The sequence below is a fragment of the Papaver somniferum genome, chromosome 11 (assembly GCF_003573695.1).
Source record: "Papaver somniferum cultivar HN1 chromosome 11, ASM357369v1, whole genome shotgun sequence".
Classification (NCBI taxonomy): Eukaryota; Viridiplantae; Streptophyta; class Magnoliopsida; order Ranunculales; family Papaveraceae; genus Papaver; species Papaver somniferum.
In genome coordinates, this window is record NC_039368.1 from 52167493 (window position 1) to 52182072 (window position 14580).

A 14580-nucleotide genomic window follows, 5' to 3' on the forward strand; every position below is an offset into this window, starting at 1 on the left:
AAAGGACATGACTGTCTCGAGATAAAAGGGATAATGCACTGCTACAGTCAGTTTTCGATAAAAGATTTAATACTTACAAAATAAAAAGACAAATATTGATAAAATATTTAAACCGAGTTAAAAGGATCCATCAATGATTAGATCTTTTAGACAAAAGTAAAAAAAACATTTGGAAGCCATGGTTTAATAGAACTTTATTAACTTGGTTGGGAGGACTTGCGATCGTCTTCTTGGAAAAGAAAAATGAAGAAGTTGTTGAAATGAAAATCAGGTAAAAAAAAATTGACAAAGGCAAAATTCATTAGAAAATGTACCAAGTCATAAAGGCATGACAAAGTACAACAAAGGAAGAAACAGTACAAGCGCTAAAGCTCTAATCAAAGCAGCCTCCCAGTTACAAATGATTATGCTTAAATAAATGTTTTCAAAGATCTTAGTACACCTGCACTAGCTATAAATAGTGCACTTCACTGCAATGATTAATGGGTTAACATTTCTTCTTCTATTCCCATATAGCATGTTGTTACGTTGAGTCCAAATGTTCCACCAGATTACAAACGGCAACAGACCCCGTAACTTCTTATTCACCTTTCTTAGCAGGCCATTTTCACAAAGTAGATTTAACAGAATCAGAAAACACTAATCCAATACCAAAACTGTTAAAAGAAAATAATTCCACAATTTTAAAGTTTCGGGACACTGCATGAAAAAGGTGATTGTTTGTTTCTTGAGCCGCATTTCAAAAAGACAATCACTGTTATTTAATTAAGCCATATTCGTTGAATGGAATAATATAGGTATTGCGCCAAATGGCTCTCAAAATCCCAACGTCCAAATGGCTCTCAAAATCCCAACGTCAAAAGCAGTGCTGATAAAAATTTCTCCGATCTGCATGAAAATAGTTTAGAACACAATTTCGAGATTTAATTACCTATCGGAAGGTCGTGATAGTCTGTAATTAAGTTCCATCTTTTGAATTTCTGGTATACCTATCTGAAGGTCATACTTTTTATATGGGTCGTTTTTTTTTCTTCAATACAAATATGACCTCCTATAATAAAAAGAAAACAAAACAGAATAAAAGAACTTCATTGCTTCTTAAATTCCGAAGAAACAAATTCAGTACATTCTACCAAAAGTAAAAAAGTGAAATCTCCTTTCCCGTTTATGGGAACAGCATAAGATTATAGATTACAGAACACTCCTCTTCTTTAAAAGCAGAGGGAAAAAAGAGTCTAGATCTAAAGAAACAAAGGAAAGATACACATACATCTCCCATGCCATAACAGCTCCAAGTGCTTCAAAAGCCATGAATGAAATTCATGAATACAACAGACAGCAGCGGAGATGTTAAAAAAACATGGAGGAAAAAGATCCCTAGTAAACACATGGTTGAGACATCCTCCTTATCACCACTAGATATGTCAGAAATGAGAACACCTTCCCCACGCGTATATCCTGGCATTCACACCAGTAAAACAAGAAATATAGAAATAAAAACAGAATGTATAACCTAGAAAATTCTCTGATTTTAGCGGTTCCTTTCTACAAAGACAATCTTCGGAGTAGGAAGAAGCTGGACGATGCTATTGTTCATTGACTTCGGGATCGTTTCAGAACCTGGCTCGAGTCTTACCTGCAAAATTCAAAGCATAACCAGTTTTAGAGTTAGTTATGCAGATTGGGGCTGGTGGTCATTTGCATTTGCCAATTTCTATTTCAGATATCTACTGCTAAATGATAACAACTGAAACAATGAGTGTAACAATTAAGACTGGTGAGAATCAGTAAGTCCAACAAGCTTGACCTGATCAAACTGTTGCTATCAGCTGGCCCCATTCAGGACAACCTCTGAAGTCTGTCCTAAGAAACATCAGCCTAATCTAAGCCCAACATTACTAAGCCAGCTCACTCCACCCCCAAACTAAAATTTTCTATCACCCATCATGCCTATGAGAAACGCACATAAAAACTAACCAGTTCACCCTGATTTAAATTAGAATACACAGAACGGCTTCATGAGATGATGAAGAAGATCAGATCAAAATGAAAAAGATTTGGAGAGAATCTTATGTGAAAGAACTATGAGTTCTCAATGAATTTTTTTTTATCACTCCTTAAATCTCCAAATTAAGTGCATTTTTTTAATTAGTTTCTATTCATTACTTTCTTATTGAATAACTTGAGAAGAGATTAGGTTTGATACGAGCAAGTGCCTAACTCACTGCGCACAAATCAAAAGTGCTATAAAAAAAATCACTATCCACAAGATACTGGGTCCAGAGAGAAGATTTTTTTTCTTTTCTATATGATCTTGGCTTTTTGACTGAGGTTTTAAAGGGAGCTATGTCATTGGCTTGTGCCCCCATGTATGGCATGCCTAAGACTCCAAGTAATGAACAGAAGAAGAACTGGAAAGAAGAAAAAAATCACAAACCTCAAAATGCTGGAGCAGAGATGCAAATAGAGTTGCAATTCCAAGGATTGCAAATTTCTGTCCTATACATGCTCGAGTACCAGAGCCGAAAGGGAGAAAAGAATCAGTAACACTAGGGTCATTTAGCACCAGTGATTCTTCAATGCTCACAACTTCGTCTGCTGCCCCTAAGATTAAATAGTTGACAAGAGTGGTAAGATTAAGCAAGCACACCTTCAACTCAACTAGGAATCTCAAATGTAAAGAGCAAAACACAACTACCATATCAATTAGCAGAATTTAACATAGTCGTAGTTATTTGTCTAAAGTAAGATAAAATATACATCAAGACAGAAGCAATGGCAAAAATGTGATGTAATATCTCCAGCTATCTACCAAAGTGATTCAAGAAAAACAAAAGCACAACAATGGGATGTAAGCAGCTTAGCTCGAGATGTGTTTTTCTTTTTCCTATTCTCTGCAAGGCAGGAGGAGTTATGATAGCACGCACACCACAGTTTTGAAAGTTGAAGATGTTTTTACAAATAAAGAGGGACTATACACTACAAGATACAACTCAAATTAACGCAGTATTTTAGGGTAGGGACTTTAAATGTTATAATTTTAGGCTTTCAAGTACAGACTACTAGCAGTGGCAGTGAGTGAAACCTGTCAGTGGCACCCTCGGCTCAGAGAAGGATCTCCTTTCATCTTTTGACAAGAAACGATGTGGATTAAATTCACTGGCATCCTTTCCCCAACTAGAACCATCCATCTGTACCAACTGTATTGGCACAACGAGAATAGATCCAGCTGGTACAGTAACACCGGCTTTAAGATCCAAATCTGAATATAGAACGAAAATATGATCAATGATCGTATGTGAAGATCAGGTGAAGAATAAAGCAGTACAGAAATATATACGCCAGTAGGAAAAGTTAACATCACAAACGAGTACGGGAAATAATGCAACAAAAGTCAAAAATCGTCAATGTACTGTCATTATCATACCATGAGTGCGAGAACATCTCTGAAGCAGAGGTCCAACAGGAAGAAGACGAGCGGACTCATACACAGTTGCCATCAAGAATTTCATGTCATAAATATTGTGCACCCCTGATTTAGATGATCTTTTATGCACCATCATTATCTCTGAGTAAATCTACAATACATTAAAGCAAAAGGGTTACACTAGGCAATTAGGTACTCCGTATATGCTATTATGATTCACATAAAGGTGAAGAATCTAACACCAAACGTGAAATCAGATAAGAGACAAGCAGTTCAAGAAAAAACACACCCTGCAATCATGATGCAGTAGAAATCCAAAAATATAATGGATAACTAGATTTGAATTGTCCACAACAACTGAGATTTCACACCTTAACCTAGTTCAGTTGGTAAACTCAAATTCAAACGCTTAGTAGTTGATTTCAAAACTCGGAAAGAGCAACACTTGGTATAATTAATTTGATAGCAAATACCTTATCCTGTATTTCTGGATGTATCACAAGCATTGTCAAAATGTTACCAATTAAACCCGCAGTTGTCAAGCATCCATGGAACATAACGCCCATGACATTGCCGCATGGTTCATCTCCATTCAGATGACCATCAAGATTTGCCAGCAGTAGGTCATCTTCCATCAAACCGCCAGAAAAAATAACAGCATCACTTTCAACGACCCTTCCTATCTTCGTAGTTCCGTTACTAGGGTTCTGATCCAATTGACTAAACTTGTAATATTTTCTACGTTGTTGAATAATGTCCAGAGTTAAGCATCTCAGTTCAGTGCACAGACACTTGAACCTCCAAAATCCTCTTTTCCAAAAGGGAGGAATAGTATACGAAGCCCAAAAGGATGCCTCCTTGGAGATCTTCATAAGCATCTCTTCGTAAAGAGTGGCATTAGACCAACCCAGGAACACATCTCCAAAGAGTGTTGACCCAAGAATGGAAAATGCCATATGTTGGGAAATAGATCTACAATCAGACACCCTATTAGCCGTAGTAGAACCAACATTTTGCACGATGTAGTCCACAACTTTTGAGGGAATTGCATTTGCTCTTTGCAGCAATATATTGTTTAATTGCTCGGCCAAGGATTCCCTCCGCTTTTGTACCTGCAGACAGTATACCAGAAAAGTTGCATGATATCCGGAAACCTCCTATGACGAATCAAAGTAATTCTGGTTTAAACTCCCAAGTAGGTCAAAAGGTAAACACCGAGCAGGTATGTTAAACATTTTCTGAAATACAATTACCCACCACCATGATGCCCCATGGTTTATCTAGTATTCTCAGAGTTCTATTTGGACTGTTTACAGCTCAGTACCAAACTTGCTTTGACAAGTAAGCTTAACCCCCCAAAAAACAAAAATTCATTATTTCATACATAACAATACATGTGCATCAAATAAAAAAAGAAACAGCAACAGGATCAAGTTTTTCAAAATAAGTTTCACTTATTATAGTTCACAGACAGAGTAACAACAAAATAATAATGAACAAGAAAGCAGCAACAACAATACCTTTTTGAAAGACGAAGCGAATAAACTTGATCGACCAAAAGCCATATGAAAGGCCCTCTCAGTTGCTGGTAACTTATCCTCGGCCTTAATCAACATCTCCTTAATAATCACTGGATCTTTAACAGAAACCATAAGTTGAGTAGGACCAAGCCAAAGCCTAACAATTGATCCATACTTCTCATGTGACTTTGACAAAAATTCTGATTCAAACAAACAAACACAAATTTACTGCTAAAAATCCAATTCATCAGCTAATCATAAACTAGAATCACAAAGCTAAAGTTTGAGCTTACTTACCAATGAGATTTTCACCGGAGAAAAGTTGAGAGTGACCAAACAAAGAAGGACATGGAGGACCAGGAAGATTTCTTCCATAACTCCATAATTTCATCAATTTGATAACTCTTTTGACTAAAAAAGTAGTGATTGCAATTAACGAAATCCATAACAAAACATTGATTTCTCTAATAGCATAATCTCTTAAAAAATTAGGATATTCACATGAATAATTTGATCTTCTTCTTGATAACAAAACACCTAACAAAGTATATGGTGTTTCACAAGGTTTCATTCTCTCTCGATCGTCTCTCAGGTAAAATCAGAAATGAAAACCCTAGTTATCGTTCGTTGTTTGAGAACTAAAATAAACTAACTGTTTGTTAATCCATGTACAGCTTTTCTTTCTCTCTCAAATAATACAGTATGCAGTATATAAAGAGGGTTCACATTTCCTGATGATCTTATACTTTGAGGGTTTCTAGGAAGATCTTAACAGTGTTAAATCAAGTAAAGATCTTACCTGAAACTATAACACCAACACTTGTCTCCTTCGATGTTGTAAAGTTTATTTAATTGAGGATAACGTTTGCTAGCTGTACTATAAGTAGTGATATCGTACAATTGAAAGCATTATATTCTTGTCGCTTGAAAAGGCAAAGCAGTTGGATTTATTTCTGTAACCAGTAGTGTGAACGTGTACAGTTATTAATTTCGTACATAGTTTTTTTGAGGTACAAGTCATACAGTAAAACAAACCCTCGAAGTTGTGGTGAACTATTTAATAAGTCAACTAGCGTGTATTCAAGCTATCCACGTTAGGGGAAGTGATTCGGGATTTTGCTTGTACGGAAGCTTGTTTGGTGAGAGGATGTATGAAATATGAACCGGTTTCGATGACACAAGCTAGGCAGGAGAGGCAAAAGGAAAACACTGACATGTTCGTTTCGGGTAATTGGGAGCCCAGGAATTGGATTCCAAGAGAATATGCCCAATTCCCTTGAACCCAACAACACCAAAATTTCCATAATTGGATTCTTAAGGAATACGATTCCCTCCTGTCGGTTCTATTCTATCGCGTCGCTCGTGGGGTGGAAAGGAATTCAATTCCGGAGAAAACAAGGGGAATTGAGCTTAAATTACCAAACTGTCCCTCTGAAAACAAAATCCGGATCTGTTTTTCACTTTTTATTTCTAACTATTTCTTCGTAAGATCGAGAGAGAAGAAGAAAGAAACCACTAAAGAATGAGAGATGTAGATCTACGATGATTAGGTTAGGGTTTTAACTTCTCGTATTGTATGTCTTTCTTCTTCTATCTGTATGTAATTTCCTTTTCTTTTTTAACTGCTCGTTTAGTTTTTTGATAAGGTTTTGATTTCTTTTTATTTTGTTGCAGGAATTATTAATTGAAAGACCAATTATCATCTCGATTGGATTTGCGGCTTTGTGATAATCGGTCATCAACTCAGGAACAATATGATTTCTTCCACAAGAACTCTAACTTTCATTTTCAACAGTACCAATTTCTTCTTCTCCCGACTCAATCAACTACAGTATTATCAGCTATTCCTTTGATTCAACTAATAAGAACTTTCAAGGTATAATTCGTTCACCAATTTCATTTTTGGTAATTTTTTAATTTGGAGTTGAGTGTTGGTTTTATGATAAAATTAGCTTATGCATGTGTATGTATGTTGGGTTTATGATATAATCCATGAAATCATCTTTTCACTATCTCTTGATTGTGTTGTGCTATGTTATAGTAGTAATACCCTGCATAAATTTGTACTTGCTGTAATTGATGTTGTTATATGTCTTCTCATATGAGTCAGGAAATGATGTACAACAAAATTTGGTTCAAGAGGTAGAAAGCTAATTATAATAGGAAATGCTAAGAAACTCGTGTGTTTTTGGCCTTAATATCAACTGAAATAAAGATTGTATATCAAGCTAATCTTGGATCCTCTCCAAGAAGTTTGTTATTAGTGGGGATCCTCTCCAAGAAGTTTGTAACTGTAAATTGTCTACACTTCAGGACTGCAAGTAATTGGATATCTTTGATTCTTCAGAATATAGGTTTTCCTTTTTTATTCTCTTGCTATGTCTTTTTCTAGTTTGGTATGTTCTTTGTGAGGGAAAGTCATTTTGCTGTTTTATGGATATCCAATTTCATTTTGTTCACCAAATTGGTCATATCTGAGCTCTTCTAACTGCAGCAAATGGGTGGTGATATGATGCCAGTTTGATTTTTTTTTTTTTTTACTTTTCTGATTTGGAGGAATTTGTGTTCATTAAAAATAAAATAAATCACCATCAATAATTACTAATAAGGGATGCTAATCACTAAATTACTGGGTCCTCTGGAATTTGCAGAATAAGAATCTTCTGTAACAGTAGCAAGTAGGTTATAAATGGCAACATGTTTAGTTTTAATATCTGTCTCTCTATAGTCATGTATGGTTGACCATTTTGTTCTTATGCTTTTCGAATTCAGACCCACTTCCAGTATGGCACCTCTTGTCTTGATAAAAAAAAGAAACTTGAAATGATGACAGACAATATCCGAACAACGTTGGATGCAGTAACTTTATTTTACATTTATTTCTATTCATATGTTTTGCGTCATCAAAGCTGCGTGTTGAGAGCCAATGATCGTTTTGAATTAACTATGGTACGATTGTGGGTGATGGAAGATTTGGTATATAAAAGTGACACCAATGTAAATCCCAACTTCATCTTGATCGGCGTACTTTTAGAATTCTTTGTCATAAGCTGCGCACCATTAGTTACAAGACTTTCTGTTTAGTTAGTTTTTTTGTCATAAACTACCCAATTCTGGGTTAAGTACTACCAACATTGATTCGAGAATAAAGACTTTGAAGAAGCATTCAATGGAAATCAACGAAATGCTAAATGCTGGCAGTGGTTTTGAATGGGATTATGTCAACAATAAGCTTGTGTGTGAGAAGAATTTATTTGATGAATGAGCTAAGGTAATTTCAAACCATTATTGAATATATTCCTTTTTGTTTAGTTAGCTTGTTCTCTTAATCATGGTATTTTATCCTTGGTTTGGTATCATTATCATGTCATACAAATAACAGGCAGGGGTCTGATGTCATAGAATTGTAAAAGAAAATTCTATGACATCAGGCACTCTTTCACATTTAGAAGCAATTCGAAGTACATTGGCCCAAGAATCAGACACCAACAAACAGTTGTTTGAGGAGCTACAGAAGATTGATGGTCTTACTGATGATGGTGATAGATGCTGCTTCGATTATACTTGATTCAGCTACAAAAACCAAAATGTTTTTCGGGATGGAAGAAGGGAAGAGGACTCATTATGTGAAGAATAGAATACTCAGGTAGAATAGTGGAAAAAGACACATCTTGGTATGTATGTTGTGCTTTTGGTAGAGAGGTATCATACACAAGATGGTTGCCAGTAACATGGTTGCCAATAAAATTGTGGAGGAATAATAGTTATTCATGGTTAAATCTGTTTAGATATTTTGAATTCTTAAATTTTTGATTTTGAATTTTAGTTGTGTATTAGAATTTTCAAGGATATTCAAGAAATAAGTTGGTTGCCAGTAAAATTGTGCAGGAGTAATAATCCCATGGTTTAAATATGTTTTGGAATTTTGAATTCTTAAATTTTTAAATTTTAGCTGTGTTAAAATTTTCAAGGATATTTAAGTAATATGAAAGATTTGGATTACAATGCAATCCAATAACCCCAACCGAACAGATTTTCTTTTACTAAGGAATCTATTTCTTGGAATCCAATTCCAGAGATTTGAAACACTGGAAACGAACGAGCTGTGAGAGTGGACCAAAATAGAGAGCTCACTGATAGAAGCAAAATAGGCCACCATAACGAAGACTAGGACTGGAGCCAGCTGAGCTAGGTGGGCAAAGATCCACCGTGCATAGGTTGGCTTTGCCCCTGATTCGGCTACAATTTTATCAGATAGATTGTTCCAAAATGCCAAAGATGTTTTTCATATATCTAAAAACCCAAAAAAACGGTTTAGTCCAAATATGGAAAATACACAAATAACCTTCCTGATTTACAGTATGGTCCAAGTATTTACAGTTTAGTCCAAAGTGACTCATGATAATGTCATAATTTTAAATTAATAATATGATTTCAGCTGAATTTCCTCTGTTGTGGTTAAAAGCTGAACAAAGATCTCTTCTCAGAGCTTCTGGCCCCACCAAAAATATTTAAACCAATAAAAAACTTCTGCTTTTTCACACCACCAATATTACATCCAAAAATACCACCACATTGAATTAGGATATTAGTATCCACCGGATATCAAACCTAGAAAAAAAACACACTTGCGTCTCAATCATCTATCGAAACAGTTCCCAACCCTATTTCACCTTCGTCCCCTCTTTCTTCTCCCCATCGTTTCTTTTTCCATTCTCTCTTTTTATGCTACAGGTGATCATGATGGAGAATCTAAAGATATTTAACAATACCAGGTATGTTTATAGACGTGGTTTTGATGACTATTCATGTTCATCTTTCTATGTTTTGCTATCGAATTAGGGTTTATAATTTTATATTTTTCTTGATTGATTTTTGGTTTCTGATTTTTAATTTCTCTAGGCATATGCTGCATAATATCATCACTTATGGGTGTAGTAAAAGACACCTCCAACAATTTAGTACTATGCCATGAGGTAAGAAAGGTCCAAATTAAGATTAATACATCTTCAATGGCAATGCATAGCTGTATGAAGCGAAACATGCACGGATAATTAAAAAGGATATGATTTGTTCAATGATGTACCAAGAGTGATTTGTATGCTAATTTTTTAAGAGTAATCATTAATGTAAAAATTGACAGGTCAAATTGACGGATTCAAGGGATTCATATACAGTGGAGGAGGGAGTTTTCATAAAAGGAGAAACTATGTGGAAGACAATTTTACTAAAAATTACAAAGAAAATTGGAATCTATTACGTTCAAAAGAAGCTTAAACTGAGTTGAGCAAGCATTAAATTCTCGCAGATTACATAAAGGAAAAATACTCAATGGGGAAACGAGGTACCTCTCTAGCTTTCCCACATACTCACTTCAGTTTGTTTAAAGTTTGTCATTTACTATAGGAATGTAGGTTCAGGGTAAGAGATATGTTCTCTTGCCCACGAACATATGTAGTTTAAGGGAAATGGTTGGTAAAGATTTAGCTTTGTTCTATAGAAAATGTTTAGATGTTATTGATCACCTAAATATTCCGTCTATGATTTCATTTCCTGGATCTCAAGTGAGTAAAGATATTGATGTTATTGGTGTAATAGTGTTGACTCTAGATAGACATAGTATTAAGGAATATAATATGAAGTTTTTTGCGTAAACATTAACTTTGTAGATAAGACATCGACATAATCGTTTAAATGCTATTGTGATTATGTATGGATACGAGGTGAGGATTTCATCCTAGGAAACAATGTTTTACATGTGTTTTAAGGAAGTAAGTTCATAAACTTGTTTATGAATCGAAAAGGAAATCGCCAGGCGTTATTAGGATTGTTATTCATTGCATATCTTGTGAACATCCAATATGTGTGATTTAGTATAACCGCTCACGACTTGTTTGTGTTCTTGGTAAAACTATTCACAAAGGCCTGAGTTATGTATTGGTATGACTTTTATTAGTGAAACCAATCTTAAATAATCACCTGCGATGGTATGATCAAGTTTGTGATTTGTTGAACCGAATCTAGGTAAAGGGGAAGCGATCCTATGAAGAGATGCAACACATCACAAAAGGGAATCAATCTTTGTATGAGGTGCAGCAAGGTTTATAGCAGAAAGGAGAACGGATCCTATGAACATGTGCAACACGTTTTTAGGCAAAGGAGAACCGATCCTATGAACATGTGCAACACATATAAGTTAGATACCATATATATGTGGGGAACCGAACCTAGTACCTAGTCAACCGAATTTTGGAAAGCTAGTGTGACTATGCACAGTACTCACATGGAGGTAGAACTGAAACTTGTTTTGGTAGAACCGTTAAACCCACGATTTGTGATTGAGTGTTTCCTATTCAATCACATAGTTCTTAAAAGTCAGATGAACCAATTCTAAACTTGTTTGGAAGTGTGGCAAATCGGTTTCAAGGTTGTAAGTATGAAAGAGGACTTACAAAGTAAGGATGTCGACATACTTTGAACACGTACAATAATGTTTATCTTTTATTGTTCAAAGTTATTCCTTAATAGCTACAGGAAGAAAATCCCAGGATCGAAATATAAATAAGTTAAGAATCCTTTAATTAAGGTTCTTAATTTTATTCTAGAAAATGAGAATTAGTAATGTGTATTTACTAGTTGAGATTTTCCAAAGAGATTTTCGGTCATTATTTTGGACAGCGCATTTTCAGGAATTATGGAAACCGAATTTGGAATATATTGAATATCTTTGAGAATATTTTTGGTTTCCAAACTTCCTAGTCTATAAATACTTGAAGTTTACATTTCTAGCAAACTAATCCTTCGTGACAACAAACTTCCTTGGTTGTGTTGTTACTGGTGTAGTCGCCTATTCGGAGAGGAGAGTAACCTAATTAGACGAAATCTCTTACGGCCGCTCAGTTTAAAGTCTTCTTTGGGATTGAAAATCTCTACGAGTACCGTTGGTGGGAAACTAAAAAATTGCGGTTTATTTGTGTTTTCGATTGATTTGATTGACTAACAATGGTTGAACTTTGATTGCACCTGGTTTGTCTATGCTTTAGAATCTTCTCTTCTGATACAAGATTCACTCAAACTAGATCGAAGTTTCGACAGGGATCTTTAGACTGTGTTTAGTGCTAAAGACGATCTTGTGATAATCTATTGTTAACAGACTCCGTTCTGTGTGTGATTGATCACAAGAGATTCAAGTTTTTGTGTGCATGCGTTTATTGAAGATCTAAGACGATTTGAAGACAAAGAATATATTGAAGATTTCTGATTTGGGGTTCATAATCTTTGGTGTGCACAATACTTGTTTCGGTATAAGAGAATCCAACTATAATCGGTTTATCCTTGTGGTAGATTGGATTGATTAGTTGTGTAGATCGGCATCAATACAATTCTTTGTGATTAAAAGTATTGATTGCAAAATATTAACAATTACCTTTGGTGATTGAACATAAGATAGATCTAAGAGCCTGACGAAGGAGTTTATGTTAAGATAAACAGAAGAGCCTTTGTCCGACTCACATCACTTGGTTGAATAGAGTTGATACCAAACAGATTTGTTGTTCCTTTACTGTTTGGAATATGAACCAAAGGAATTGTTCCAAGTACGTGACTTAATCACAAGTTGGAGGTGTGGGAATACAGACGGAACTAGGTGAACTATATTTTTGGTTGCTTGGTCTCAACTATACGAAGTTAGGTTTAATTTTGTGTAGCGGCTTAATCCTGAGAGTATTCAATTATGGACAAGGTCCCGGGGTTTTTCTACATTTGCGGTTTCCTCGTTAAAAAAATCTTGCTGTGTCATTTACTTTATATTTCCGCATTATAATTGTTTTATTATAATTAACATAAATTACACAAACGTTAATTCCTATTTACTTGATAAGCAATCCTATTGTATTAGGTTAAGTCTGAACCTTTATATCAAGTAAACATACTTCGTTGTTGTTGTCTCGACTCAGTCCATAAACAATCACTTTCGGAAAAAGGACTTATAGATAGGAAAAGTTTTAGCTTGAGGTATATTTGGGTACCTTCGCCTTTTCACCTGCCAACAACGAAGGAAAAAGAATAATATTTTGTTTGGGGCAACCAATCTGAGCTCGTGCAACGCACGGGCGCACCACCTAGTAATATAAAAATAATTAGAAAACAATTTATCTTTCGAACCGCTCATCCATAATTCGCAAACTTTATATATTCGGAAAACTCTTTTCAAGACCTGCAAAAAGAGTACCCATATGACTATATAACTTTCATTTTTAAATTTTGTTAATTTACACTGGTTTACAACTATGTACACATATGTAAAAATCCAGAAAATCATGCATACTAACAAAAAACAAATCAACATGTATATGCATAACTGTCCATACTAACAAAAAAAAACATGAATGTTTTATAGATGATGTTTAGAACATGAGGTTACTAGTAAAGCTTTCATTAGGAACCTTGTCGTGCACAATACATGCCAGACGCGTTAAATAAAATGCAAACTTAACAGAATAGTATCAAATGTAGGGAGGAAATCCACTATGTAAATTACAAGAGGGACATTGTTTCATGATAAAGCTCCAATTATGAAGTCCTGAAAACCCAATGTTAGTGCAAGTGCAAGAGAATCGTGATATCACATCAAATACACTTATTCAAAGACATAAGGTGCCAACTTAGGGGATAAACCCGCTTCTTGTCTTTGCCTCCGCCGCCGTTACGCTTTTGTTTGCTCTGCGAGCATACCAAAATGGAACGTGGCAGAGTTCGAAGACAAAACCATAGATAATTTATAAGAAAACTTGTTTGGTCGACGTCACTGTATAAGAAAATATCTACATCCTTGTGAAGTCATTGTACAATAAAATATTGTGTGAAAGTTGAAAACAATACAAATAACCCCATGATCTTTTTCTAAGAAAGAAACAAGAAATATCTTATGAGTCCAACCGGCGATAAAATGGTCAATTTAGAGATAATCATAATACCTGTTTTTCCTTGGAGTGTTTTTCCTTGTCAACAGCACCACCATTTACTTTTTGCTTACTCTCATCTTTCCAAATCTCCTCTTTCTCACGAATGAGCTCCACTTGCCTCTTCAAAGAAACAACCTCTTGATATGCTACTTCAATTCTATCACTGTAAAATGAAATAAAATAATGGGATGATGACAGTATTCCTATTATAACAAGGTACATAACGACCAACAGTTGTACAACTATGTATACATTAAGTCTATATGTGTACAATTATGTACACATTAAGAAATATCGGGTGTACAACTATGTACACATTAAAAATCAACATGTGTACAACAATGTACACATGTAAACAAAACATAGATACCCAAATGAAAGGATCATTTCCATGTTTACCTCAACCATCAATCAAAAACGAACCTAGAACATAATATCGCAACAACAAATAATACCAACCAACAGAGTCGCAAGAAAACCTTAATCCAAGTTCCCCTGCCCTTAGACTAGCAAGTAGATGAGTAATAGCATATTATCTTTGTAACCCAAAAGTTTCAGAGTTGTCTTGATTGGAATGAAGTAAGTCATATACAAGAGCAGAAATGTTGATAAATAGATAGGCCACATAAAATGAATTGACCACTCAAAATTGAGATTAATACTATGAGTT

At 35.0% G+C, this 14580-nt stretch overlaps 1 protein-coding gene across 2 annotated transcripts; it reads right to left on the reverse strand.

Annotated features, from left to right (window-relative positions):
- Positions 1 to 1070: 1070 nt before the first annotated feature.
- LOC113322527 (cytochrome P450 3A18-like) lies at positions 1071 to 5768 on the reverse strand. Of its 2 annotated transcripts, none has more exons than XM_026570626.1 (7): positions 5245 to 5768; positions 4948 to 5147; positions 3901 to 4539; positions 3428 to 3578; positions 3086 to 3262; positions 2438 to 2595; positions 1071 to 1636 (listed from the first exon to the last, which is right to left on the reverse strand). In XM_026570626.1, the coding sequence occupies exons 1-7, from the start codon at positions 5516 to 5518 to the stop codon at positions 1532 to 1534; spliced, it is 1704 nt and encodes a 567-aa protein (XP_026426411.1). In that variant the 5' UTR covers positions 5519 to 5768; the 3' UTR covers positions 1071 to 1531. The 2 variants fall into 2 exon arrangements, with proteins under 2 accessions (XP_026426411.1, XP_026426410.1); XM_026570625.1 differs by having other exon boundaries at positions 2438 to 2604.
- Positions 5769 to 14580: the final 8812 nt, after the last annotated feature.